This window comes from Macaca nemestrina, chromosome 1 (assembly GCF_043159975.1).
Source record: "Macaca nemestrina isolate mMacNem1 chromosome 1, mMacNem.hap1, whole genome shotgun sequence".
Classification (NCBI taxonomy): domain Eukaryota; kingdom Metazoa; phylum Chordata; class Mammalia; order Primates; family Cercopithecidae; genus Macaca; species Macaca nemestrina.
Genome location: NC_092125.1, coordinates 32,890,468 through 32,918,260, shown reverse-complemented (window position 1 = coordinate 32,918,260; position 27,793 = coordinate 32,890,468). Strand labels below are relative to the sequence as shown.

General features: G+C 46.6%; 1 protein-coding gene across 10 annotated transcripts in view; it reads right to left on the bottom strand.

Moving 5' to 3' along the window:
* LOC105484458 (tenascin N) overlaps positions 1-27,793 on the bottom strand; it is a 124,080-nt gene that overhangs the window by 41,793 nt on the left and 54,494 nt on the right. For 8 of the 10 annotated variants that reach the window (XM_071069651.1, XM_071069655.1, XM_071069636.1 and 5 more), the window contains 7 exons: positions 26,183-26,380; positions 19,086-19,529; positions 17,212-17,586; positions 16,498-16,761; positions 13,017-13,202; positions 11,430-11,519; positions 2,723-2,986 (listed from right to left, as the gene is read on the bottom strand). In XM_071069651.1, the coding sequence (XP_070925752.1) occupies positions 2,723-2,986; positions 11,430-11,519; positions 13,017-13,202; positions 16,498-16,761; positions 17,212-17,586; positions 19,086-19,494 (1,588 nt within the window). In that variant the 5' untranslated portion in view covers positions 19,495-19,529; positions 26,183-26,380. Of the gene's footprint in view, positions 1-2,722; positions 2,987-11,429; positions 11,520-13,016; positions 13,203-16,497; positions 16,762-17,211; positions 17,587-19,085; positions 19,530-20,300; positions 20,442-26,182; positions 26,381-27,793 lie in introns of those variants that run through there. The other 2 variants (XM_011746076.2, XM_071069630.1) reach the window with 2 other exon arrangements.

Genomic DNA, 27,793 nt, shown 5'->3' with positions numbered 1-27,793 from the left:
ACTTTCTCCTCAAAACGTACATCTTTTGGGAGTCAAAAATCCAAGCAATTATGTGTGTGGTTAGCATGCCTTTATTATCCTCTTTCAGAAACTACCTCCTCAAAAAAGGCTGTAGTTTTTGTGACGGTACCTGCATTTCATATCTGCACAGGACCACTTGCCGAGGGGGACAGGCCAGCATGGTGGAATGCACAGCCACGTGCAGTGACTCACCCTAGGGAGCAGAGTTCAGCAAGCACCACAGACATCTGACCTGAGGACAAATGATTTAGCACCCAGGATTCCGAGCTGGCTTCATCCTTCACTAGTGCACCAAACACACAGACCGGCCTGCCATAAAAACCCCTTGAGATGGACCTAACCTGTCATATTCTCACACCTTAGCCTCTGCATATGCTGCCTCCCGTGCTAACTCCCACCCATCCTTCCAGGCTTTGTTCAAGTGTCACCTCCTCCCACAGCCTGCATGACCCCTATCCTGTCCCAGTCTGTGGTAGGTCCCCTTTCTTCAGTTCCCCATAGCTCCAGGGACCTTTGTTTCCTCTAGAACATAACTCACTGTCCTTTATCTTTTTCACTTGTCTTCTCTACCCAGAGGATTGTGAATGTCATACGGGCATGAACCACATCCTTCATGTTTGTGCCCCCAGAGCTCAGCTCTGGTCTGACCCCTTCCCAGTGGCAATGCCACCCCCTAGAGGTTCCCTGCTGCTCACACAATCCCTGCCAAAGAAAAGGGAAGGTTCTTCTCTATTCCAACCTCCTCTGTTTCAAAATTGGGCTGGGCGCGGTGGCTCACTCCTGTATTTCCTAGCACTTTGGGAGGCCAAGGCGGGTGGATTGCCTGAGCTCAGGAGTTCGAGACAAGCCCTGGGAACACAATGAAAACCTGTCTCTATTAAAAATACAAAACTTAGCTGGGCGTGGCAGTGGGCGCCTATAATCCCAGCTACTTGGGAGGCTGAGGTAGGAGAATTGCTTGAACCCAGGAGGTGGAGGTTACAGTGAGCCGAGATCACGCCATTGTACTACAGCCTGGGTGAGAGAGCAAGACTCCATCTCAAACAAACAAACAAAAAATGCCGACCCAAATGCTCTTTTCATGACACTCAGAATCCTAGTAAAAAAGAGAGTCAGGTGTAATGTAAACCAGGAGCGGCAATCTACAACCCACAGGCCAAATCTGATCCACTGCCAATCTTTATCAATAAAGTCTTATTGGAACACAGTCACACCAGTCCATTTACACATCATTGTCTGTGGCTGTTTTCACGGTCCAATGGCAAAGTTAAGTAATTGCAATAGAGACTGTTGGACCCCCAAAGCCAAAAATATTTACTATCCGGCCCTTTACAGAAATTTGCTGACTTTGACTTTAAACAGATTTAGATATCACCATCCTTACTGTCAATATCTTCTCTGCTCCCCTGAAGAAGAGGTCAACTATTGAGGCCCACATGGATCTAGGAGGCTGTGCACCACGAAATCTTTCAAGGGCCAAATACTGACTAACATTCTAAAAAATCATTGCTCTCACTTATGCCATAAGAAACAGGAACGGGGCCGGGCGCGGTGGCTCAAGCCTGTAATCCCAGTACTTTGGGAGGCCGAGACGGGCGGATCACGAGGTCAGGAGATCGAGACCATCCTGGCTAACACGGTGAAACCCCGTCTCTACTACAAAATACAAAAAAACTAGCCGGGCGAGGTGGCGGGCGCCTGTAGTCCCAGCTAATCGGGAGGCTGAGGCAGGAGAATGGCATAAACCTGGGAGACAGAGCTTGCAGTGAGCTGAGATCCGGCCACTGTACTCCAGCCTGGGTGACAGAGCGAGACTCCGTCTCAAAAAAAAAAAAAAAAAAAAAAAAAAAAAAAAAAAAAAAAAAAAAGAAACAGGAACGGAAGTAAAGTAACTTGCCCAAAGCCACTCAGCTAGTCAATGGCAGAACTGGGGTTAAAACCTGGACAGTCAAGCTTCTGAAACTATATTCCTAACCACCTCTCTGCTTCTCTGAGAGTCTCTATACTCAGTGACTGTCCAGAACAGAATGCAAACAATAAGCGAAGCCTTTCCCTCTGATTTCCTGCCAGGTGTTTTGGAACCTCATGTGGGCTTCAGGATCAGGCTGCTCTAAATTCAGAGAAGCACCAGGAGAGGATTTAAGCAGAAAGAATGGCTGGGCTATGTCCCAGCATAGTCCCAGGACCCCTACAGGCACAAACTGAGCAGAATGACTGGGTGAAGTAAGAGAACCCTCGCAGCTTCTGAAAGCTTAAAGGAAGAATTGGTCCATTTAGTAAATGTTGACTTAGGATGCAAACTATTTCCACGGTCTAAAAGAGAGCTCCAGATTATATGCAAAGTGCCTGTACAGCCACTGCAAACTGAGATAAGCATTCAAATTCACTGTCAGCCCAGTGTTTTGAGTTTTCACACTAAAAAATGAAAATCAGAAAGTGTTACCCTATTCTGAGGGGGATGCATACAGAATTCCAACTCAAATAAGTATGACCTTCTGCATCAAGTGAAAAGGCTGATCTCTTTTGTTTGATGTCAAAAAAGAAAAAAATACATAATTATGAAAATCAAAATTGGTTTTGCAACCCTCCTCCCCACTCCTGCAAACAAAAGAGCTGATGCCAGGTGAGCAATGACCTCCTGATTCAAAAATCAACCTTCTCCCTGCCACGAGAAAACTTTATGCTCCCGTCCTTCTGTTACCTGTGAGGGCATTGGTGTCAGCTTTCTTGCTCCCCTGGTTGCCCCTTTCAGCCCATACGTAGACCCTGTATGCCTCTCCTGGCTTCAGGCCCGTCAGGACAGTGCTGCTCTCATCCTTGTGCACTGCCATTTCCTTGGTGTCCCCATCAGCAGAGGTGTAGCGTACCACATACTTGTCTATGACAGCCTGCACTGGTTTCCAGGAGACAGTTGCTGTGTCTTCAGTCACTCGATCAGTAACAACATTGGTTGGACTGTCAATTTCTTCATAAAAATACATGAGAAAGAAAAATCAGAGAAACCAGTTGGTTGGTCAAGATCATAGATTGTTAAAGATCTAGTTCACCTGGGTGACCTAGTTCAATGGTCTATGAAAGACAAGGGGGTCCCTCCATCATCAGTGACAGGTGGACAACTGGCTTGTGCTTGAACCCTAAACTGAGAAGGGACTCTCCAACAGACAACACAATCCATTCCATTTTCCATTTTCAGACTACTAAACATATTAGAGAAAACTCCTTCAAATGTAACTCCTTCCAATTGTCTACCCTAGGTAGACAGAGAGAATACATCTAATTCCCCTTCCAGGAGACCAAGTATTCAAGAAGAGTCATCATTCCCCTCCCTAGTTCTCCTCAAATCAAAACAACATCGCCTCCCCTATTCATTCCTTCCAATTACGGTTTCCAGACCTGGCACTTATATCTACACATGCTCCTCTCTCTCTTTTCGAATACAAATCTCCAAAACTCAGTTCATTCATTCAACAGCACTTCACTGAATATCCATTATGTGCCAGGGAATGTAACGACATTTAGGAGTTATCACTGAGCAAAACAGTCAGAAATCCCTGCCAATGTGGAGTTTATATTCAAAAAGAACTAACCCAGAACAATATGCCAGCTATGTCCTAGACTCTGCGCTTCCCAAGAACATATCCTTAGCCCATGACCTTAGAAAGTCCCTCATTTTTTCTTTTACACAAGTCCCTGCTAACCCAAGGTCCTGCTTCATGTATTCAGGAAACAGCAGGGATGCCAGTGCATCTAGACAGAGTTAAGTCAAGTGGCTGGAAGGGAGGCCAGGAAAGTGAGAGGGACAGTGGACTATGGATGGCCTTGAAGGCCATTGTAATGACACTGTCTTTTACACTAAGTAACGTGAGAAGTCTCTGGGGGCTTTGAAAAGAAGAATGACTTTATCTGACTTGAGCTATCAAAGGATCCCTCAGGCTTCTGGGGAGAATACTGACTCAAGTGAACCAAGAGTGAAGGTCACCTAGGAGGCTGCTTCAGTGGTGTATATGCAAGATGGCAGGGGTGCAGGCAACTGCGGCAGTAATGAAGGTCATGGAGAAGGCTGGCTTTGGAGCTTTCAAAGGTAAAACTGTCATAATCTGCTGATAGATTCGATGTGGGATACAACGAATGATTTGTTGGCTTGTGGCCTGAGTAATTTGCAAAATGGGGTGGCCATTTATAGAGACATCTATATCTCTATATATATAGATATCTGAGGGATAGCTGAGGGAGGGAAGCGTTTGCAGTAGGGAGTCGGGAGAGGAAGAGGACCAAGAGTTTGCTTTTGGATACATTAAGTGGTAGAGCCAAGATTTGAACTCATTCTTATCTAACAAAGACTGTACATTTCCACTTTTTACCTCTATGTCCTAAGCAGCACTATCAATAGCATTTTCCTTTGAAACTAATAATAATAATAAATCATAAATAAAGTAAAGTGTGATCTGAAAGGTTACTGTGACCTGAAATCCAGCAGCAGTAATACACAGGAACTAAAGAGAGAAACTGGTCTCGAACTATTGCCTTGTGAGACAATAGTCTCACTGTGACTGTGAGCTCGGAGCCAATAGTCTCACAATAGTCTGCCACTTGTGGGCCTCCAGGAATGACAGGGGGGACAATTAGGATGCAGGCATCCACCATCTGACCCCATGGCCAGGGCCTCTGGAGGCTCTAGCAGGCTCTAAGAGGACAGTCAAGGAAAAGAGTGCAATGATAGAGAGAAATCTCTCTGCATCCTGTTACAACTTTCGGTGCAAGATATGATCCTGCATGTCAAAGGGAAGAGATGACAAGAGCCATCCAAAACCAACATCTCAATCTGGGGAAATTAGTGACAAAGTGGAAATGGAAAACTAAGGGTGCAGGAAGAACATCCTAGCAGTCCTGCTCTTAAAGTTCATGGCCCTCTCCTTCTCAAAAGTGTCCACATCTGTACAACCCCATATCCCAGCAGTGCCTCCCACCCCATCTCCCTGCCCCAGATCTGTGCTTGCTACCATTGTTTCTGGGACCCACAGCAGAGGTCTGTGGCTTTGTGGGGTTGGTGCTGCCTGTGTGTGTTGAAAGATATATCACAGCCAGGCACAACAGCTCATACCTGCAATTCCAGCACTTTGGGAGGTTGAGCTGGGTGGATCACTTGAGGCCAGGAGTTGGAGACAAGCCTGGCCAACATGGCAAAACCCTGTCTCTACTAAAAATACAAAAAACTAGCCAGGCAGGGTGGTGCACGCCTATAATCCTAGCTACTCAGGAGGCTGAGGCACCAGAATGGCTTGAACAGAAGGCAGAGGTTACAGTGAGCCGAGATCACACACCACACTCTAGCCTAGGAGACATAGCAAGACTCAGACTAAAAATAATAATAATAAATAAAAATAATAAATAAATAAAAGTCAACAAATAAAGGAAAGATCCATCACGTCCACATGGGTGGAAAGAGGAAGCAGCAACCAGCCCTGTAGCTCCTTTCTCCCCCACCAGTCCCAGAGCTCTCAAGGGATGGAGAAGAACCAGGAAACAGCATCTTGGGCATGAAGAGTAGGAAGGTAAAACTGAATCATATTATGCTTAGGGTTATAGGAGACCTGGAGGTTTAAGGAGGTTTAAGAGAGGAGATGTGACTTCTCCAAGCTCACAGTGCCAGTACAGCTCTCAGCCCCCTGCCTTCCCTTTTCTTTCAGGTCCCTAACCACAGCAACTCAACTGAGAGGGGGTCTTCACAGAGCTTGCTCTCCTTAACCATTCCAGTGATTGGGATCAGGTGCTGAGACACAGGAATGGGAGGAAGGCCTCAGAGATGGGACCCCCATGATAGGACAGATTGCTGGAAGAGGCCAGCTTTGCAGGACTGAAACCTCTCTCTACCAAAAAGGGATCTGGAGATTATGAAATAGTTTTTCCATGCAAGAAAGCCTTTCAGCAGCTGCAGCAGCTGGCTAAATCACAGATGAGCCATAGCTGTAGCCTCTACTACAAGACAGGCTCTCCCCACCCCAGCCCAACATCCTCCCCAGGCTGTGACTTCCCAACTGCTGGACACCAGCAGCCCTGGTGGGATCTTTCTCAGGGCCATTCAAGGTCAGAGAGATGTAAGGTAAGGTTTATAAAACTGGATAGGTGGAACTCGCCTATGAATACATATGTTAGTTAGAATAAAGGTGCACTTCACTTCAAAGAGATCTAATTTGCAAAACCTAAACACAGTATATGGAGGAAGTTAATTAGAAGCTCTGTTCACATCAGGAAAGCTTATTCCACTTTATAACATGATTCGCCGCAGGGTTAGGTAGGGAATGGCTGTCTTCAGTCTAGGCTATAACATCCAATAGCCCATGTCCACACTTGAGTACGTAGTCACAGGCATTAGGAACAGGTTTCTCCACTCACAATGGCCACCTGTGAATCTCCCAGTTGGTGCAGTAGAAGATGGCACCGACGGGATGTAAAATCTATGAGAAACGAGCCTGGGGGAGGAAGACGCAGGGGCAGGACCTGTGTCTTTGATTTGAAGGTGGGTTCATGGAAGAGGTGCCTTGAGACCACAATACCTACAAGTTCTGCACTCTTGTTTACACATACCTCCTCTAATGTCTTTCCATTGTGGCAACAAAATTATCCAGAAGGTACCGTTTGTAGAAAATGCACTCAGAGAGGGCAACCCTTCTTCCTGTTGTCCTCCAGCTTTTCTTCTAAAAAGGTTATTGAGTTTGATTTCAAGTGAACCTGAGTTGTGCCAGCTAGCTATTCACTAGCTCACCCTGAGTCTCCTAAACTTTGTAGGCCTCAATGTTCTCATATGTAAAATGGAAATAATAATGCTTGCAATCCTATTGATATTATAAGGACCAGAGATCATATTTACAAAGTCTCACAGTGTACAGAAGCCCACTAGAATACAGTGGTCACGCAAATGATAGAGATTGTTGCTGTTGTCCAGATGCTGAATGTGTGTGTTGGTGGCTGTGTGTGAGACAGGAGTTCTGAATGGTGACAGGAGCTCAGCTTAGGACACGAAGGAGTTTCCAAAGTTTTAGGGGCTAAGCCATTTCAAACGGAACACTGTGTTTGGAAATCCGTAAGAAGTGAAAAAGATATTAAGAAAAGCAAAACTGCTATTTCACAGCATAGTCTAAGGAGGAAAGTTCTGAGAAAATGGATGACAAGTGAATATTCTAGGCTATAAGCTCTGCTGTGCACGGGAGCCTGTGAAATTATAACAAAGCAAGCATGCTTTGTTTTATACACACCAGGGAAAAGCATGAAGCTATTAACAGAATACCATCATCATAAGAAAAGAGAAAGGACTTTAAACTCACTTAGTCCAATTCTTCATTTTACAGATAGAGGACAAAAGAATGACATCACCTCTCAGTTAGTAGCCTCCCTTTCTTCTCATTCGATGGGAAGCATAGCTGTCAGGGTATGATGCAGAAGTCCAGGGACCTTCCCCCTCACAATCCCCCCCCAGACACCGGCCTGGCCTATGCTTGCTGCTCCTGAAGCTGACGTGCTTCTGAGGCCGGCCTTTCTGGAAGGTGTTCCAGCGCACTTTGAGTGTGCTGGGTTAACAGGGTGAGGAATTTCAGTCAACCATTTCCCTGTCATGGTATTAGTTACACTGGGTGCCTCATTAAATGAAAAATCCCTGAATTGTGTCGTTTCCTCCCTGCACATGCTTAGGCTGTTCTTAAGTTCCAGCATCCTTTTCCACCTGGTGGGATGCAAAACGTTTGGAGAAAACAGCGATTCTTCTTTTCCCTTAAATTACTTAACAGTCTAGCCAGGTTTAAGAGTGTTTCCTCACCCTGTAAATTACAGTGTCTTTTTCTTTTTTATGCTGGTAAAACACATGACACAAATTTATTTGCAATCCAATAAAATATTCTATCCTGGTTTTAGGATATAATTGACAATAAAAACACTTTTGAGTAGTAACATTCCAGTATACGTGAAAGGCTAAGTAGCAATTCAAGGCCATATGTGATTAAATGCTCTCAGACCTCAGAGGCAAATCTGGCTGACATTTAATGAGGTCATAGAAGGCTGCAGTGGAACCTCACGTTATTGCTGTGATCCCCTGAAGGACAAGGACCATGGCTTATCAGCTCTGGAAATTTCTAAAGGGATCAGGTCTCTTCGGCCCAGATACATCCTGCAATAAATGTTTGTTGAATTAAATTAATTTGTGGCTAGAAATAATAGCAAGGGTTTTCTAGGCTGAGTAACAACAGAAACCCACTTGCAGAGATAAGTCTTCTGTTAGGAAACCCCAAGAACAGTCTGGCTACAGGAAGGCTTTCCCTGGGGAAGCAATGAGAATAACAATGGCCCAGGCTGCACAGACCACGGAGGCCAAGATAAAAGCATTATGCTTCCTCCTCAGTCTGTGATGAATCATAGAAAATTTTTCAGTTAGGAAGCAAACAGTATGAAAATTAACCAGAAATAATGGGCAAGAAGGATGAGAGGTGTGATATTATGATTTATAACAAGAAACACGTTTGGTCTTGGTTCCCTGATTCCTGGCACACAGCTCCTAAAAGCCTTGGAATCTCCAAAGTGAGGTGTCTTTTGTATGTTAATGAGATGACTGCTGTAAGGGGTTGGAGGGTGCTCCTGGATAGCCTCAGAAAGGAGGTGGTTGCCAGGGAACCAACCTTGTGATTAGGGGATTGGAACTTCCAGCCCCACCTGCCCACCCTGCTAACAAGGGGGAGGAGAGAGGCACTCACAGTTACTAAAGGTTGAGTTAATCACCAGTGGTCAATGATGTAATCAATCATTCCTATATAATGAGGTCTCCATGAAAACCCAAAAGGACTGGGTTCAGAGAGCATCCTGGTTGCTGAACATGTGGAGGTTTGGGGAGGGTGGCACACCCACAGAGGCCATGGAAGCACATACTTTGACCTATGCATCTCTTCCATCTGGTTCTTCACCTGGATCTTTGTAATATTCTTTATTATAATAAATAAGTAAATGTAAGTAAAGTGTTTCCCTGTGTTCTATGAGCCGCTCTAGCAAATTAATGGAACCAAAGGAGGGGAGTCATAAAAACCCCCAATTTATAGCCAAATGGTCAGAAGTACAGGTCATAACCTGGGGACTGTGACAGGCATCTGAACTGAGGAAAGTCTTGTGGTCTGGGCCCTTAACTTGTGGGATCTGATGCTATTTCCAGGGAGGAATGTCACATATGAATTGAATTATAGAACACCCAGTTGGTGTCTGAGGGAAAACTCCCTGGTATATGGGGAAAAATCACTTCCAGAGGGGAAATGTTCTGAGTTGTGTTGACTGTGTAAGAGAAGAAAAAGTGTTTATCTCTTACAGGAGGGTAAAAGTGGGAAGCACTTTAGCTTTGTAACGTGAAAGGAAAATAAAAAACTCGGGACCCCAATTCACTCTGCCAAGAGGAAAAAATAAAGCTGAAAGCTGAGTTATGCAAGAAGCTGCCTTTCCTTTTGTTCCTATGCAGGCTACAGATAGAAGGTTAAATATCTCCACACGTAGCTACTCCGTGTTCACCTTATCCTATGAAAAGTGCAAATTTACTCAACACATAATTGACTATCCCCCTACCTGCTCCTTTTCTCTTCCAACATGGGAATTAACATACCCTCCCTATTTCCTCTCCAGCCCACTTTTCCCATTTAAATATTGAAGCCCTCAAAATCATCTCTGGAGAAAGGTACAGACCACAGATTGTTTCTGTGATTCCATGTTTCTTTCTCCCAGGCATGTCCTTAACCTTGGAAAAATAAACTTCTAAGTTGATTAAGGCCTATCTCAGATACTTTTTGGTTTACAGTAGCTAAGCCCAAAGGCTTACACTTGGGTATCCTGGGTTCAAATCCCAGCTCTCTCCTTTCCTGCCTGGGCAATCTTCAGCTTACTTTCTCCAGTTTTCTTATATATGGCAGAGAAATAATAATAGTATCTACTTCATTGGATTGCTGTGAGAACTAAATGAGATATTCATAAAAACTATGTAGTGATTATAATGCCTGGCACTCAGTAAGCTCTCAATTAATTCACAGCTACAGGGAATGCCACTGGAGGCACAGAAGTACTTACCATTTTCCAGCTCATTAAAACGGTTCACTAGTCCACTATTCAAGCAGACTGTACAGTCCACATTGTCTAGTTTGTAAATTAAGTTATATGTTCTCCATTATAATTGCCCAACTCTTTCATACTGCATATAAGCAATCTGTTAGGCAGCTGAAATAGTGAATTCAATTCTCACAGCATCTCACCCCTTATTCTCTCCACCATAACCAGCTATTTCCAGGACTGAATTGGAAAGAACTAAAAAACTTTTCAAGAAAGACTCAAAACTCAAAGACTCCTTCTTTACCAGCTCCAAGGATTGGTTTGCCCAAGTGGCACCATGTTCTAGATCACGGGTTTCCAGCATGGGGAAGGCAGGAGCACAGAGTTAATGAGGAAGTTCACAATTCAATATGGACTCAATTATTGTTTAAAAACTAAAAGTTACCTAGGATGTCTCATGTGTATGCCTACCATGTTTTCAAATTCTGTTCTGATTAATAAATTACCTACTTATTGTCAAATATAACCGATTTGTAACCTTTTATCACTATATATTTTCTGAATACACAGATGACAACATACCACTATTCCCATGTGAGGGTTTTTAATATCTTTTGACATTTTAGAGGAGTCTACTAAGTGTGGTCATCAAGAAAAAACACAGATGTGGCAAGAAGAAAATTATAGATCACTTGTTTTTAGGGAAAAAGGAGCTATGTGCCTATATCCTAGATAATAAATGCCTTAAAAACAATGCAGTGATAGAAGCTATTAAAATAAGCAGAAGGGTATCAGATACGGTCTTATCCTTTGACTCCAAGACCCTGGGAGAGATTTTCAATGGCAAGAAAAATTTGAAATATGAAAAGTTTGCTTCCCTTTCCCTGCCTAAAAATAGACATCAGTAATAAAGGGATAGAGTCTCTCTACATGCAAATCCCAGAATTTTTTTTTTTTTTTTTTTTTTGAGATGGAGTTTCACTCTTGTTGCCCAGGCTGGGGTGCAATGGCACGATCTCGGCTCACCATAACCTCCGCCTCCCAGGCTCAAGCAATTCTCCTGCCTCAGTCTCCAAGTAGCTGGGATTACAGGCATGCGCCACCATGCCCAACTAATTTTGTATTTTTAGCAGAGACAGGGTTTCTCCATGTTGGTCAGGCTGGTCTTGAACTCCCGATATCAGGTGATCCGCCCACCTTGGCCTCCCAAAGTACTGGGATTATAGACGTGAGCCACCCCGCCTGTCTGCAAATCCCAGAATTCTTATCCAGAGAGGAGTCAGCCAAGAAAAATGTGAGAATGCAAACATGATTAAACGTCCATAGTGCCTCCAAGTAGCTCTCACCTGTCCTGCCATTCAGGAGGATCGGCTTGCCCTCCAGCGTTCCTCGCATGGGCACCACCGTGATCTTATATTCGGTCCCTGGGTGCAGACCTGGAAATAAGCAGGCAGTGCGAGACATGAGTGCAGGCTCCAGACCCCTCTCCCCAGCACGGCTCCTCCCCAGGATTTCTCCCATGAGGGAAGATGAGGGGTTTTGTTTCCTCCTCCAAAGACGAATCTGTATCTGCAGGCGGCAAATAAAGCCCCGCAGGAGCAGTGGAACTTGAGGAGTCACTGAGGGGGCTTACTGGCTGGGGACAGGAGTAGGGCATCAGAGCAAATGAGAAGACACCAATTGAAATGCATTTCAAATGCTCTCTGGTTCTTCACTGGGCCACCTAGCACTTATTTCCCAATTTTATTTATAGGTCCAAATGTGTTTCTGCTCCCAGCAACCCTTTTCCTTCCAAAGTATCTCTCCTTCTCAATGTAATATTTAGCCTAATTTTTTCCTATTTATTTATTAGAGACAGGGCCTCACTGTGTCATTCAGGCTAGAGTGCAGCAGTGCAAACACGGCTCATGGTAACCTCAACCTCCTAGGCTCAAGGGATCCTCCCACCTTAGCCTCTTACGTAGCTGGGATCACAGGCGTGAGCCACTATGCCCAGCCCTTTTTTTAAAAAAAAAAAATTATTTCTCTGTAGAAGCAACTAGAATTATTATTTTTCCTTGGGCACAAATATTCAGACTCTAATGGTAAAATGCAGACAAACAGCAGCTTGTGTGAGGCACACACCCTCATTCTTCACTCCACAAACACTAAGAACCCCAAAATGTCCTGTCAACACAGAACTCAAGGAGTGGATGGCAGAACAAGGCTCCAGGAGGGAATTCACCATGAAGCTAATAAGCCCCACACTTTCATGGGTCCATACTAAGGCCTTGTGCCTTAGTAATACACAAAAGTAATTTGTGTATTACTTTTCTTAAAAAAGAGCCCTGGAATTGTACAAACTTCAGGCACTGCCAAACTTGATCCATCCCTGCAGCCTTGTCTCCTTAGCAGCCATTTGAGCTCCAGCTCTTGGCAGCATTAGCTCAGAAATCTGAAACAGGGAGCCATCCCTGCTCACTGCTCCCTGCCCTCCTCCACGCCTCCCAACACAACCCCTTCCGTGCATCATGCTCAACAAACCAATCTCAATCTGTCTCTCTCTCTCTCTCTCTCTCTGTCTCTCTCCCCCATCTTGCCCCCAATACCCAAATACACAAGTTCCTCTAAAAGGAATATCTATACACCATCAAATCCATCCTGAGACACAGACAGGGTCTTCAAGAGAGTTTGCTGACTTGGAGAACATCTCACAAATATAATCTGTTAACAAGGTGCTCTGGGATCGAGTTCTGGAATGCTGGGACAGAGTCTACAGGCCTCCTGGGTGGGCTTACGTCTGGCAGATTCAAGGATCGGATTCAAGTGTGATTCCTAAGGCCCCTGGACTCTCTGCGCACACTTGAGCAGTGCAGATGCCAGTGCTGTCTGCACACACTATCCCCACCTCTGCATCTACAGCAAACACCCCACATTCCAGTGATGGCTCTTACCAGTGATGTCATATCGGCTCTTGGGGTCACTGCTCTTCGGCACAGTGACCTCAGTTACCTCCTGCCCTGTCATGGGGCCATATCGCAACTTGTAGTAGTCCACCTCGGTCGAGGGGTTTTCCCACTCCACGTCGAGGGAGTGCTCAGTCTCCTCTGTCACCCAGGCAGTGCCAAGTGCAGCAAGGTCTAGGGCAGGGGTGAGGGAGGCAAGAGAAAGTGGTGAAGAGCAAAGGTTCTGAGATTCTGTGACAGGCTGTTGGTTATCAAGTCAGCTCCCTTTCTTGACATCTCAAGAACTGGCTTCAGTCCCAGGACACAGTTCTTAACAGGTGTCTTTGAGCTACCCAGCTGCTGTTTTTCACATATTCCACAGGCAGACTGTCTTTTGGGAAAGCCTCCACTTTCCCATCCCACCAGAGGCCATGTGGTCTTCCCTGTCCACACTGACTTTGGTCAAGCCCAGACTGTACCTCTCAGGCTGGCCACCCAAATCACTCAGTCCAGAGCTCAGAGAGCTACAGCCCTGAACTAAAGGCCCACTCTTCAGCTGCAGAGCCCCTGCCCTCTAAGACGACCTCAAGATAAGAAGCTCAGGCACTTCCATGGAAAGTGGAGAGAATCCATTTCAAACTTTCTTGAGAACAACATTAATGATCCAACAAGCTCCTTCCTTCATCTCCCAAATTGCAGCCCTTGCCTCTCAGATTCTCCCCTAAGGATGAACCCTAGGCAAAACTATAAAGTAGGTGAATTTTAACTCGGTCCATCTGAGTGTCCTTCCTGCTCTTTCTACCAAATTTTAGCACTTCCATCAGGTACCTGGTATTCTCATGCTGCCCAATCTGTCTGTCCTGTGAAGGAAGAGAGTTATTGCATATATTTATTTATAGTGAAGTATTAACGGCTAAATGTTTACTCTTCTACTCAGAAAAAAAAAAACATGAAATTACAGTGATTAATACAAACGAATGGCTCATTGCTATGGCTCTAAGGGGAGAGCTTTCCTAGGGGATGGGAGGACTGGGGTCTTTGAGGAGCAGTTTGAATTCCAACAGCCACATCCCAGGCTGAGGGAGCCTGGCCTTCTAAGTTTGGAACAGGAAAGCCAAGGCCCCCCCAGTTCTCAGGCTTCCCCCCTTCATCAGTCACGCCCCCACCTTCACCTCCCTGGAGGTGTCTCCACCCAGGCCAAGTGACGGATGATGCAGGACAGAGAATTAGTGCATCAGGCCAGGTGTGAACTCAGTGATCTCAAGGTCCCCAGGCTCTGAACATCCCCGATTCACTCAGTTATGGATAAAGAGCCTCACAGAGCCTTTTCTCTGAAGCTTTTCCTCTCACCCACGGGCTTCCATCTGCCAGGTGCTGTTTTTAGACTTCCATTAAAGATGGAATTCCCTGAAGGACAGGTCAAGAGGTGAGTAATAAACGTGACTTGAGGCTTGTAGAAGAGTTCCTACATGGTGTAAAAGAATTGGGAGGGAGTCACAAATGAAAAAGCAGGGACTTAATGAGAATGTTCCCGATTATGGTGGGGATGAATACCTCTTGTCTTAGGCTCCCCTGAGGAGCAAATAAGAATGTGTTTAAGCCGAATCAGATTAGAAGGTAAGAGAAACTTCACACTAGCAGAATTTTACAAATCCCGAGAGCAAGATGTCATGATGGGCTGCTAGGACTTTCAGAATAGGCATCTCTATGCTGCACTGGGAGGCTTTGGACACAGTGCTAGCTGTACCAGAGGTAGCCATAGACAAAATGGGGAAGAAGAGAAAAGCAGAGTCTGCCAGCCACAGCGGGCCTGGCTCTCACAGTGAGGACTTGGTGTCTCCTAATGAACATAAACCATTTCACAGGACATCAATGTCAGGTCACTCTTGACCATGTAGATCAAGACAAAAGCAAGACCCTTCCATGATCAACTATGAACACAGACAAAAACATGACCATTGTCCCAACCACACAAATAGCTAAACACCCACTCTCTTGACTACTATGAGTAATGACCACTTCTGTTACAATCACCAACTTTAGCCTCTCAGAGGGGAGAGGTTCTCCTCACTTCTTGACAGCACCCAATCCCTGCTTCCTTACACCTTCCCCCAAATTACATAACACAGGCCCAAATTCTCTAACCAGTCCTTTCTAACACTGTCTACTGAGACACCCCTATGGTCTCCCATAGTGTGCAGTCATCCATGCTAGAACAATCAAGACACCCAAGTTGTTTAACTACAGGGGTGCTCCTGGGGGTCTTTAGCTTGAGGGCACTGACAAAGGCAATCACATGTGGTGCCCTCATGATGACCAAGTCTCTCACAGTCCTTTCCAACACTGACCCATCCCCACCTTCACCCTACTCCCACCGCCAAAAAGGACAAGCAGCTTGATGTCTCTGCAAAGACAACTGCATGCCAAAGTTCCATCCATCTGTATCTTCCTAGATCTTTCCCTAGAAGTTTAGGGCAGGATGGAGGCAGTAAATTTTTATCAGTACCTACAGCAGTGCCTGACTGCGTGAAGGAATAATTCAGTCATTCAACCAACTACGTTTTTCCAAATCCTTGAAGATCTAAGCTGCTTTAAGAATGTTCACAAGGAAACAAGAATGTTTAAAGAGTAAGCAGTGATGCTTATCCTTCTAAACATTTTGGTGGCATTTGCTGGTGCACAGGAGGTTTCGTTTCTCCATATCAAGCCTCCACCATCCTCCATCTTGTTCTGTACCCCAGGCTATGTTCTCTGTGAATTGAGTCAGCCATTTTCCCTGATCCTCTGGCTTCCAGGTTCAGCTAGCAGGAATCATCAGCAGATCAGAGGGCAGAAGACAGAATTCTGTGGAGACACGGTGGATTGCCTGCATCCCTCTACCAAAACAATCCCACCAAGCAGCTCTTTTCCACAGTTCTCTCTGGGTCCAAGTACCAACGTCCAACATCTATCCCTTGCCCCTTCAGGCAGGAGTGTATCCTTATTGATGCAGGTCTTCGTGTTTCACTATCCAACCCCCACCCACACTTTTGTGAACAACCTGTTGGTTAAACTTTGAAATTTATTATCCCATTCGTGTCATGTCTTTCCCACCGAGATGAATCTAACTGATACAGGTGGCTTCAGCAGCCTCTCACCCATACCAACTTGAACTTTCTGAATGGCTTTGGGGGTTCCGTGAGGGACTGGGGATGCAGGTCTACCCTTTGACTGCTTATGAGAAGGTGCAGACCCTACTAATCTCAGGGACAGAGAAGACCCCATGAGCCCCCATCTAGCAGGTCTTCATGGGCTTAGAGGACCCAGTAATCAGGGAGCAAGGAAAGAAGAGAGAGAACTGGGACTCTTCAGAACCTAGGATTGTGGCAGCTGTGTTTTTCAAACTCCAAGTCAAGGCAACTGCCTGATGGGTATTTGTGGGAATAATGAAAGACAACATTTAGAATGGGGCCTCTCCTGGAAACCCTGGGGCATCAGGTGGCTTCCTCACCTGTGGTGGCAAGTAGATGCTGTGGGCTGCTAAAAATGTCTTTCTTGACGTTACGCAGGGTGACTATGTATTTGGTTCCAGGCAGCAAACCGAGAATCTCATAGCTGTGTTGCTCCTTGGGCACTCGGATCTGCTTCCCAGACAGCTCCTTCCCCAGGGGGTAGTAGTTGAGGAAATAGTGATCCACGTGGCTGGAGGGCTCCCAGCTCACCAGCAGAGATTCCTCCGTGCTCTTGAGCAGCTGCAGGCCCTGTGGGGCGACCACTGCAGGCAGAACAGGAACAGGGAAGAGAGGGTGAGCAAGGCAGGCAATCCAGACCCAGTGAGTATTCCCTGAGCATTATAAGGGTGGGCGTGCAGGATGCAGACCTGTGTAAGGCGCCATTCCCGACCCCCAGAAGTTATTAGCCGAACGACAGGTAATGAATACTAACCCCCTCACCACACGCACACACTCACACACAGCCATTAGATCACAAGACCAGCGGTCCTCAAGGTTAGGGCCTCAAACCAGCAGCATCAGCATCACCTGGGAACTTGTTAGAAATGCAAATTCTTAGGCCCCATCGCAGAATCAGAAACTCTGGGATTGGGACTCAGTAATCTGGGTAGGCTAAAGGAAGACACCCCCAAAGGGATCAACGTGTAATTGACAGTTAAATGGTGCATTGGAAAGAAGAGTCCGGCGGCCCGAGGGCACATCTCTGCTCTCACCCTGGGCACAGTCCAGGCCTGTGAAGCCCTCCTCGCAGTAGCACTCGCCCGTGTCGCAGAAGCCGTGGCCGCTGCAGTCGCCGGGACAGCGTCGCTCGCTGCAGTCCTCAGACGTGAAGTCTTCGTGGCACTGGCACACGCCGCGCACGCACTCGCCGTGCCCGCTGCAGTTCTCAGGGCAGGCCGGGTAGCCGCAGTCGGCACCCACGTAGGGCTCGTGGCACAGGCAGCGCCCGTCCACGCAACGCCCGTGGCCGCTGCACGCCCCGGGGCAAGCCAGCTGCTCGCAGGCGGGGCCCTCCCTGCCCTCCTCGCAGTGGCAGCTGCAGGTCTCCAGGGAGAAGGTCCCGTGGCCGCTGCAGCGGCGGCTCAGATCTGGGAGGGAGAGGTAAAACAGTAGGCTGGGTTGAAGGGTTGTGCGAGGGGATCTCCTTCCTTTGAGATCAGCCATGCAAGACCCAGAAATCACTAGCCCCATTCTTAAGGGTCTGGTGATTTCTGGGTCTTGCACGGCTCTTTTTTGGAGGATGGTGGAGCTCCACAAGGTAGAAAAGGTGTTGGCCCTTTCCAGCCTGGGCCAGGCTTTCTAATCTGTGACATCTGCAAACGTCTCCTCCTTTCTCTGCCTGAAAAGGCTGCAGGACCCACCCTTCTTTCCTTTTCCTTCCCATGTGAATTCCCCCTGTTCCTTCCTCTCTACATGGTGGTCATTATTTAGTGCCTTCCTATGGAGGGGCCTTAAATGCTCCACCCTAGCCAGCTGTCACTGCCGGGCAGGACTCCTAGGGGGAAAGTGAGATCCAGGCAGGTTGGAGTTTGCTGGAACTAGCAAGGCTGGGACCTTGTGAAATGAGTCCAGACTGAAGCCTGGAAAAACGAAACTGCAGAAGCCACAAAATAGCCTACTCTCAACTATGGGTACTGTGGAGAAGGGAATTAACCAGGCTCCCCTCTCTGACCCTACACAGCAAGAGGCAGCTGGAGGGCGGACCGGTCAGTGCAATCTCCTCTGTGGCCCACCTTCTGCTTCTCAGAACACCTTCTCTCCTTCCTAAAAACGCTTCCAAAGTGGGGGCTCCTCAGAGGCAAGTCCATGCTGGTTATTCATGGCAGTGGCCCTGGTGCCGAGTTCTGTATCTGGATCTGAAGGTTAAGGTGCTCTTAACCGTAGCAATTCCTTCAGGCATGAAATCCTATGCCAAAGTACTGTTCATTATACTTGGATCAGCCTGGGCAGTTTATGTTTAAAAGTGACGGGGGATGGGTGGGGGGAGAACCTTCATTATTTGTAAAATTAAATTGTAATTATTTTACAATTGTAATTATTTACTAATAAGATAATTATAATTTACTGATTTGTAAATTCCACTAAGGACCAGGAATCTTCTATGCATCATCTAGTTCTCAGAACTATACTAGTTGATAGAATTATCCTTGTTGGACAGTTGAGGAAACGTAAGGGATTTACCCAAAGTCACACAGCTAAAAAGTGGTAGAACTGGGATTTGTAAACTGTCCTGTCTAGCTCCAAGGCCCTATCTTTCCTGTGTATGTCATCGCTTCCTCTCTGAATAGAGCTTTGATTCACAGGCATGACAGCCCCTAGAAGCATTCCCATCTGGAAGCAATAGGCCAGGAGTCTAGACTCTCTGCAAGAGATGCTGGTCCCTCCTTGCTCAGCTTCCAGATGCTCCCTGGAGCTAGTACCAGTGAATAAATGAATAAATAGTAGGGATGGGCCCCCTAGAGAAAACCTAGAATGAGAAGTGGGAGCACGCCAGAGTCACAAAGTACTCATGAGGCTAGTGGAGCCCCTGGCACATAATAGGTACTCATCAAATGTTTGTTGAATGAATACCAGGTGGTGAGCTCACCAGTAGCTCCCTGGCAGCAGCGCTGGGCACTACACTGTTCCTTCATCTCCACCATCTCTTCCTCCAGCTTTTTCACCCGGGCCAGGAGGTCCTGGACACTGCCTGCCAACTCGCAGTCCTTCTGTGGCGTCTGAAGGCGGATGTTGTGCCTGAAGACGATGTTCTGTTCCTCCCCGGCCTCACCCAGGGCCAAAAGCGAAGCCCCATCGTCACTGAGGGGCTGAGGGTCAGCCTCCACCTGAACCAAGGCAGACTTAGGCACATCGATCTTGTAGGTGTGGCTGACAGTGACCTGTTGCTCCTTGTTGTTGCAGCTGGGAGGCTCCAGAGTGGCTGGGGCCGAAGCCACCAGGAGCACAGAGCCAAGCAGGAGCCCCAAGGGGAAGCGGAACATCTCCTGGAGACTCATCCTTGGAAAGACAGGGAGCAGACCCTCCAGGATGCCTGTATTTAGAAACATTACAAAAGAAAGCCATGGAGATGTGCTGAGGGAAGCTGGCTTTTTTACCAGATTCTAAGAGCCCACAGGAAGCTGAGAAACCAGCAGAAAGAACTCATTCTATTTCTCCCAAGGATCCGAACCAAATTACTTTCTGTTCCTGCCTCACAGATTGCATATTCCTGCCTCCTGTCTTTGCTTACTGTTCACACTGCCCAGGATGCCCTTCTCTTCACCTCTCATTCTAGGCTCACCTGCACTTATTAATAATAATAAGAGCAGTTCTCTTATGTTGACAGCCTATTGTGTGTCACGCTTTGATCCCCCTAATTCTGGATCTAGCAACCCTAATATTATCCTCCCTCTTAACAACATCAACAATAAGAGCTGCACATAGAGCACTTGCTGTGTGATAGGCACTATTCTAAATGTTCTAAGTGTTTCACATTTATTAACTCATTCCATTCTCACAATTATTTGTGGAATATACTATGATTACCCCCATCTTATAGATATGGAAACGGAAGCACTACTACTTTAAATGATTTGCCAACCAGGATTTGAACCCAGGCAATCTGACCCCAGAGTCCACGCTCATCCCCACAATGCCACGCTGCTTTGCACAGATGAGGAAGCTGAGCAAGTTGTCCTGAGTCCCACAGCCAGGAAGAGCAGAACCTGTACTCAGACTCAAGTACACTGACTGCAGGGCCAGCGTCCTGCTCATGACACCCACTTGTGTACCAGTAAAATATAAGAATTTCTAATAAAATTACCCGCTCCACAAAGTCTTCTCTCCTGTCCCCCTGCCTCATCCAGCTAGAGACTAGCCTCGCTTCTGCTAAGCATTCAGAGAAATGGACCTGTCCCTCACTGCTGGTCTCTTGAGTGTTGACCTGGTATTACAGTTACTCTTGTATGCAGCTTGTCTCCCCACTAGGCTGTGAACCTATTAAGGACAGGACTGATTCATCTTGGGGCCCTCCTGGGGCAGGAGCACAGTCACACATGCTGAGAGGTTTGGTCACTGTTTCTCAAATCTATCCGTGCATGGGTGGCCCAATTTGTCAGTCAAGCAGATGACCTGAGATGGGGCCAGCGGTTAGGTTTTGCCTCCTCCCTCACCAGGAGGTGGTGTCTTCACCACTGTCAACGAGCAGAATAACTCCTCTTTCCAGCCATTTCCCCTTGTGCCCCCAATCCCCATCTGGGATGGCCCATTCTTTGCACACTAACAAGTTGAGGCAGGACAGACCACAAGAGACCCCGCTTTCACCTCACATTTTGCTCACAGGAACCTCAGTCACAAGACACATCCCAGCTGGGCTTGCGTACAGCAGTTATCTAGAAACTGATCTGCAGAGCTGTCTCTTGACAATGGGTTTCTGTAACCAACCTAAGACCTGCAATTATTTATGCCAAAGTTTGAAGTCAGGAAACACAGTCCTTTCCTGTGGTCTGTGTTTTGCTTGAGCCCAGGCTCTCCCTGCCTGTGGTGAGAGGCAGTTGGGATATGGTGGAAAGGCACCTCAGACAGGCTCTAGGATGTGCATCTCTAAAAGTGCTCCTCAACCTGAGCCTCCGCCTCCTTGTCTGTAACGTGGGAATGACAGTGCGTCACCCCTCTTGGATGTGGACAGCAGTGAGCACCATGTCTGGCACGTGAGCAGGGCTCAGTCAATATTTTGAGATTTATTTTGTTTTCAATCAAGTACTGAATGTGACTTCCTTTTCTTCCTTATGTTTTTTACTATAAAGAATAATGCCAGCCAGGCACGGTGGTTCACGCCTGTAATCCCAACACTTTGGGAGGCCAAGGTGGGCAGATCATTTGAGGCCAGGAGTTCAAGTCCAGCCTGGCCAACATGGTGAAACCCTTTCTCTGCTAAAAACACAAAAATTAGTCAGATGCGGCGGTGCACTCCTGTAATCCCAGCTTCTCAGGAGGCTGAGATAGAGAATCGCTTGAACCTGGGAGGCGGAGGCTGCAGTGAGACAAGATCATGCCACTACACTCCAGCCTGGGTGACAGAGCAAGACTCGATCTCAAATAATAATAATAATGATACTAATATGCCTAGGTTGAAAGGCATCTTTCAACTATATTGATCATAAAAGGAAGAAATATTTCTAGCCACTAAGCCAAATTCTGGTAATATGTAAAATGTTTTACTTTTAATAGTCATAATTCATTTAGTATCAGGAAGTTGAGGAAACAGGGGATGAAGAGCCCTGGGAGAATAAAAGAAGAAGAATCTCTATAGTATTAGATGCTAAATGTTATTTATTGAGTTGCTGCTACACGCTAGGCATTGGCTAGGTGCATTAATCCGTGTAATTAATCCCCAGAGCTGCCATGTAAGCTCAGTGTTCCTCTCCTCACTCAAAAGGTAAGAAAACCAGATCTGAGAGGTAAAGTCATTTGCCAGTGGTTGTCCAACTAAAAGTGGCAGAGCCAGGATTCAAACGCAGACCCATCTGATTGCAAGCCTATGCTTGCTCTGCGTTAGTATGACATTCTGATACAAATGACAAAAGAGAGCAGTTAGATACATGTCCCTATGCAATGCTTTCATCTGTCATACATGTTGTACCCAAGGGATGTGCCACCACTGTGAATTAAACAGAATGGTACCTATGAAGAGTTTTTCTTTGTGTTACCCCTTTGCCCTCCCACTCCTTCGTGGCTCTTCCTATCACATGTATTGTTGATAATAATAAGAGCTCACTTCTTCTGAGCACTGAGTGCATTTCAGGCACTGGACTCAACACCCAGCAGATGGAATGAAATAGTCAATGGGACACTTCTTGCTGTCTTGCAACTTGGACCATGGGTAATAAGTGCCTGCACATTTCTTTTCTTTTCTCTTTTTTTTTTTTTTTTTTTTTTTTTGAGACAGGGTCCCATTCTGTCGCCCAAGCTGGAGTGCATTGGTGCAAATACGGCTCGCTGCAACATCCACCTCCTGGGCTCCAGTGATCCTCCCACCTCAGCCTCCTGAGTAGCCAGGACTACAGGTATATGTCACCGTGCCTGGCTAATTTTTGTGTTTTTTTGTAGAGATGGGGTTTCACCATGTTGCCCAACCTGGTCTCGAACTCCTGGGCTCAAGCAGTCTGTCCACCTCGGCTCCCCAAAGTGCTAGGATCATAGCTGTGAGCCACCGCACCTGGCTGTGCCCACACATTTCAAAGAGAGTGTGCTACTGGAGGTTTGGGGGTTGGGGGTGAGGTCAGGATGAATAAGGCGGAGTGGCAGGCAAAGAGACCAGTGCCTGATTCTGGCCCAGAGGAATTCACAGAGGGAAGCGTGGCTGGAACAGACTGCATGGCAAACAGAGGAAGGGGGCTGCAGTGTGAGAGGCCTGAAACTCAGACTTTGGCAAGGCCAACTTGATGTCACAGAAATGAGGCATGTTAGAGCTGCCAAGAGGGCAGTTGAGGGCCCGAGCTGAGGTGCATGTCCACCGTTCAGTAGGAGTGTGCCACCCCAAGGCGGCGACTGCAGGAGGACATGCTCAGTGGGTGGGAAGGGGAATATCTAAAGATCCCACAGAAGCTCCCCAGAAAGGAGGGGTGGCCCAGCACTGGGAGCATTCGCCATAACAAGGGCATCCAATGAAGGGAACCACAACAGCCCCAGTAAAGTAAAAATGCCCTCTTCTTCTTTTCTAATCCCCACCTCGCCCCAGGCAGCAGCAACCTGGTGAAGCCAGAAGCAGCCATGCATGTCAGGGAGGGAGAAATGGAGGGAGGAAAGCACCAAGCCCCTTCCCTCCAGCTTCTCTGCAGGTTCCAGCGTCAGGTCTGAGCTGAGAAAGAAGAAAAGATGTGACCTGGATGACAGACTGAGGCTCAATACTGAAATGTACTTGCCTTCACAAAAGCAATTCTCTTCTAAGACCAAAAGCTACCAGAAAAGCTCTGGAAGCTGCTTGAGATTTGTGTCAGAGGATGGAGGGAGTGGGAAGCCAGGAGAATGCATTGGAAGGCAGGTGTAGGATAAAAATAATGATATTTCACAATGACCATCCTTAAACGTTCATTGCAAAGATAAAAGCCACACACTTTTCTCCACTTGATCCCCAGGATAGGAACTGAGGCTCAGTGGCATCGAGCAACATGTCCTGATTATGCAATTGATGAGCACACGGCCACAGATGCAACCCCAGGTGCACAGTTTCCAGCAATGGAGCCATTAACCCCTGTGTACTTCTGCCGTTCCCCAGTAACAATTCATATTGATCTCTGAAGCACCTACTGTGTTCATGGCAGCCTATGAGTTTCCACTATCCAAAAATCTTCTTCCTGGGCAAAAATAGGGCTGAAAAAGCAAACTTCCCTGCCCATGCTTTCCATCCCACCCCCTACTCCCAGCCTGAGACATAAATGGAGTGCAGATGGTTTTCTGAAGAAGTTCTCAATGAACACACACACACAAAAAGCCATGGACTCTTGCCATAAACCACAGCAAGGCTGCCCAGAGCCCAGGTCTACAGCATTTGTTTTTGTAGCCTGGAATATGAGAAACCCCAGAAGTCCCTGTTGGAGCCCTTGGTGTTGCCTGTCCTTCTGATTTGTAACAAGATGTCCTCGTTAATTACTGCCTCTCAGATTCCAAAAGTTGCACTCAGATTTTCCTAGGTAGGTTGATTGTTCAAAAGAAGATGAGAGCAAGGGAAATCCTCAAGCTAACACTCTGTCAAGTGTAATGAGAAAGAAGAGAAGCCTGCTGGCTCTCACTTCAACACGTGGCAGGAGAGAGACTCCTTGTTTAATAGCAGAAGGGAAGGATGACTTCATCAACTCTTTCAGTATGCACAGCAAACCACAGGCTGAGCTCCGCGACGGTGGGGAGGGGGCAGAGAGGGCAGAAGATTTTTGTAAGCAAAACGCAGGATGATACATTTCCAAATAGGGAGGATTATTCTACTGAGGGGTATTTTCCCATGGAAAGTTGGGTAAATTCTTCAGGGATGCATGAAGCAAAGGGCATTTACATGCAGGAAATGTGTATGTAGGAACCACAGAAAACCAGTTGTCCCCAAGAATCATTGTCTTACAAAGGCTAGTCAGGTCTTTAATTCTAACTGCAGGAGAGGTGTTGGGTGGTGTGGGAAGCTGGGAGGGAGGGATACATTAGACTCAGGAACAAATGCTTCGTTGTATTGCTTTTACCAGAAAGGCTCTTTGAGGGGTACACGACTGACCACAGATGGTCCCCCTACTTCTGCCTTCAGATGTTGCAGGGCTCTATGCTTCTGCTGTGTTCTCTCGGTATCTGCATCTACCCCTGTGGCTTTAATTTCCAGCCAAATATTGACAGCCACCAAATCTGTATGCATGTTCCTAGCCCAGGCATCCTCATGAGCTCAGAGATGACCAAGATGGCCGTGACTGTGTTGATCCCGTCTGTATCACCAGCCTCATAGCACAGTCCTGTCAAAGTAATATTTTGTGAAGTAAATAGTAATAGCCACTGGATGTGTGTGTGTGTGTGTGTGTGTGTGTGTGTGTGTGCTTATTAGATAACGGACATTGTGCCAAACGCTATAAAAATTATCCTCATTTAATCCTCAAAATCCTAGGAGTCAGTTGATATCATTCTTTGTGACAGGTCCTCAGAGAAGTTAAGTAATTTGCCAAAGGACACACAGCTAAAAAGCAGCAGAGCTGGGATCATACACCAGGTCTGTCCACTACCCACATCTGTGTTCTTTATCTCTCTGTTATATGTCCTGTATATATAAAAAACAAAACAAATAAACAAAAAAAACCCACCAAATGTCCTCCGTTCTGCCACGTGTTTTTAAGACAGGGTTTTTTTTCCTGAAAATAAAAGAAACCCAAGGTATAAATTGGGTTTTCAGTTAAAAATTAATAAATCGATAACTAAATCCTGTGCCTGTACTTCCTCTGAGTGGTGCCAAGGATGATCCACTGGGAACATGAATTGCATTTCCCTCACATGGAGGTTAAGTCCCAGTCACTTCTCATGAAAAGCTGGAGAATTCCCTTCCTAGGAAACACCAAAGTGCACGGAGACTTCTGTCTGCAGGGGCAGATGGCATCTAAGCGTTGGCCAAGGGAGGAGGATGGCCCCTGAATCCTGATGGTCCTCTCGGACCCCAGGGGTGGATGGTCTCTGTGTCACCTCATTTTCCCCAAAGAAGGACACACACCCTGGGTCAGGAAAAAAAAAAATACTACTTACGCCAAAGAAGAGAGGTAGCCAATTTCTAGCCACTGTTACAGACCTTTATACTTAAATTCAGGGCTTTCTCTGGTTCCCTTATTATCTCATCCTGCCTTGACAGTTAACCACAAGAAAATGAAAGCACTGCTTTGGGTTTTAGAAAGAGTGTATCATCGTGGATTTCCAGCAGAGTCACTTAAGAAGATATTCTGTCCCCAAATGACAGGGTGGATATCATTAAACTATGAAGGAAAATGAGGGAGATGAGTGGCTAGGGATGCATCAATGTCACAAACACGGGCAAACTTGTCACTGCTTTCTTAACTCTCTTAGGCATATTTTGCTAATGATCTTCAGCTTGGGCCCTGGGTGACTCAGGGGTCTTCCCTGTACTTCCCAAGTAACCTGGTCCAGGACAGCAAGTTCTCAGCTGGCTGAGGAATCTACCCTGGTTCAACTCACCGTGAACTGGAGGCTTAGGCAACAGATTTCACGAACTCTGTATCTCTTTCTCCTTCAGATCCAAGAACATGGATGTACAAGGGAGGTCTGTCTCTCCTAGGTTAAACTCCAGGGGCAGCAAGTACATACAAACGTCTTTATTTCTAGTCTCTGTGACGCTGAACTCTGTGCAAGCATTGCATGTAGGATACAAGACAGCTAGGTGTGGACAAGAACAGAAATTTGGTTTTATGTGATAGGGCTTAGTACGGTCACATTCTGGGCATCACTCTGTGCCCCCATTCTCCTAGTTCTGTGGGACACCCAGAGAGTGCCCAGGAAGTCCTTGGAGATGACTCTCACACCACTGTGCTAGAACCTTTTTCCTGGAGAGCCATCCCATCAAGTCTGCCTACCCGCCTGAGGCTTGAAAAGATCAAGGATGGTGTCCTGACCCAGCCTCAGCGCTCAATCACTTTTTCAGGGGTGGCCACAGGCTCATTGTGTTTTCTTTTGACAACTGACTCTTAATCTGCCTTGCAAAGGCTTAAATGGGTGATGATAATGGTAGCTACCATTTTCTATGCATTTATTACATGCCAGGCTCTGGGCAAAACACTTTAAAATCTCCTCTTAAACATCAGGCAAAGATGGTCACTTACCCCCAGAGGATGAATCAGTTTTTCACAGCAAGAACTTCCTTTAGCTTTTGTGGGACCAACCTCGTGCACAATAACAAGATAAAATAGACCCAGGACCTAAATTCAGGAACCTTCCTCTCCCATATTCAACCAAACAGCCAGTTTCCAGAATGACTAAGTATTACTTTGTATCCAATTAGCCCTAATATCCGTGGGTGTGAGAGGCATCAGATTAAAACAAAACAAAACAAAAACTCTGCAATTTCTTTCTTTAGCTAATGTGTTTTTTTTCCACATACTGAAGTAACTTTAAAGTTCCAGCCTTCTAGCAAGGCGGAGAGTGTTTGCTAATTTCCAAGCATTTGCACTGTTCCACTCACACGGGCTGGGTACAGATTCAAACGGTGGCTGGGCAGCATTAGCAGTGAGTCCACTGTGGCAGAAACAGCAAAGTCCCTGTCCATCCAGGGATCAGACCTGAGATCTTAGCATCCTCAGCTCACAGACTGGTGGCTCCAGATGCTGCTACAGGACCTAAACCATGATCTCATGTCTGTATCCAGATCCTATAGGAGCCAAGGCTCTGGAATGAGCAGTGAATGGACAAAAGTTTCCACTGGGCCTGGGCACAATTTCTTCAGGCATCTTCTCAGAAACAGAGCTCTGCCCACCCTACATTTCAAACCACAGAGCAGCACTGGACTGGAAAACCAGAAGCCACGGGATGATTTGAAATCATTTGTTCTATTTTCCCTCCTTCGGGAGTCAGCTGCAGCCTACAAATTGGGGACAAAGCAGTACTTAGAGTTGTATGAAAGAATGCCAGGTGCCTTCTTTCCTTCTCTCCGGGAAAAACGATACCAGTATTGACACTCTATTTTTTCCTGTGTCTGACACTGTCACCTTGATTCCGAGTCTGCAACAAATGTCTGAATGTCAAGAGGCCAGCTGTCAATATGTAGCCCTGACCGAGCAAGGTACCATCTGATGC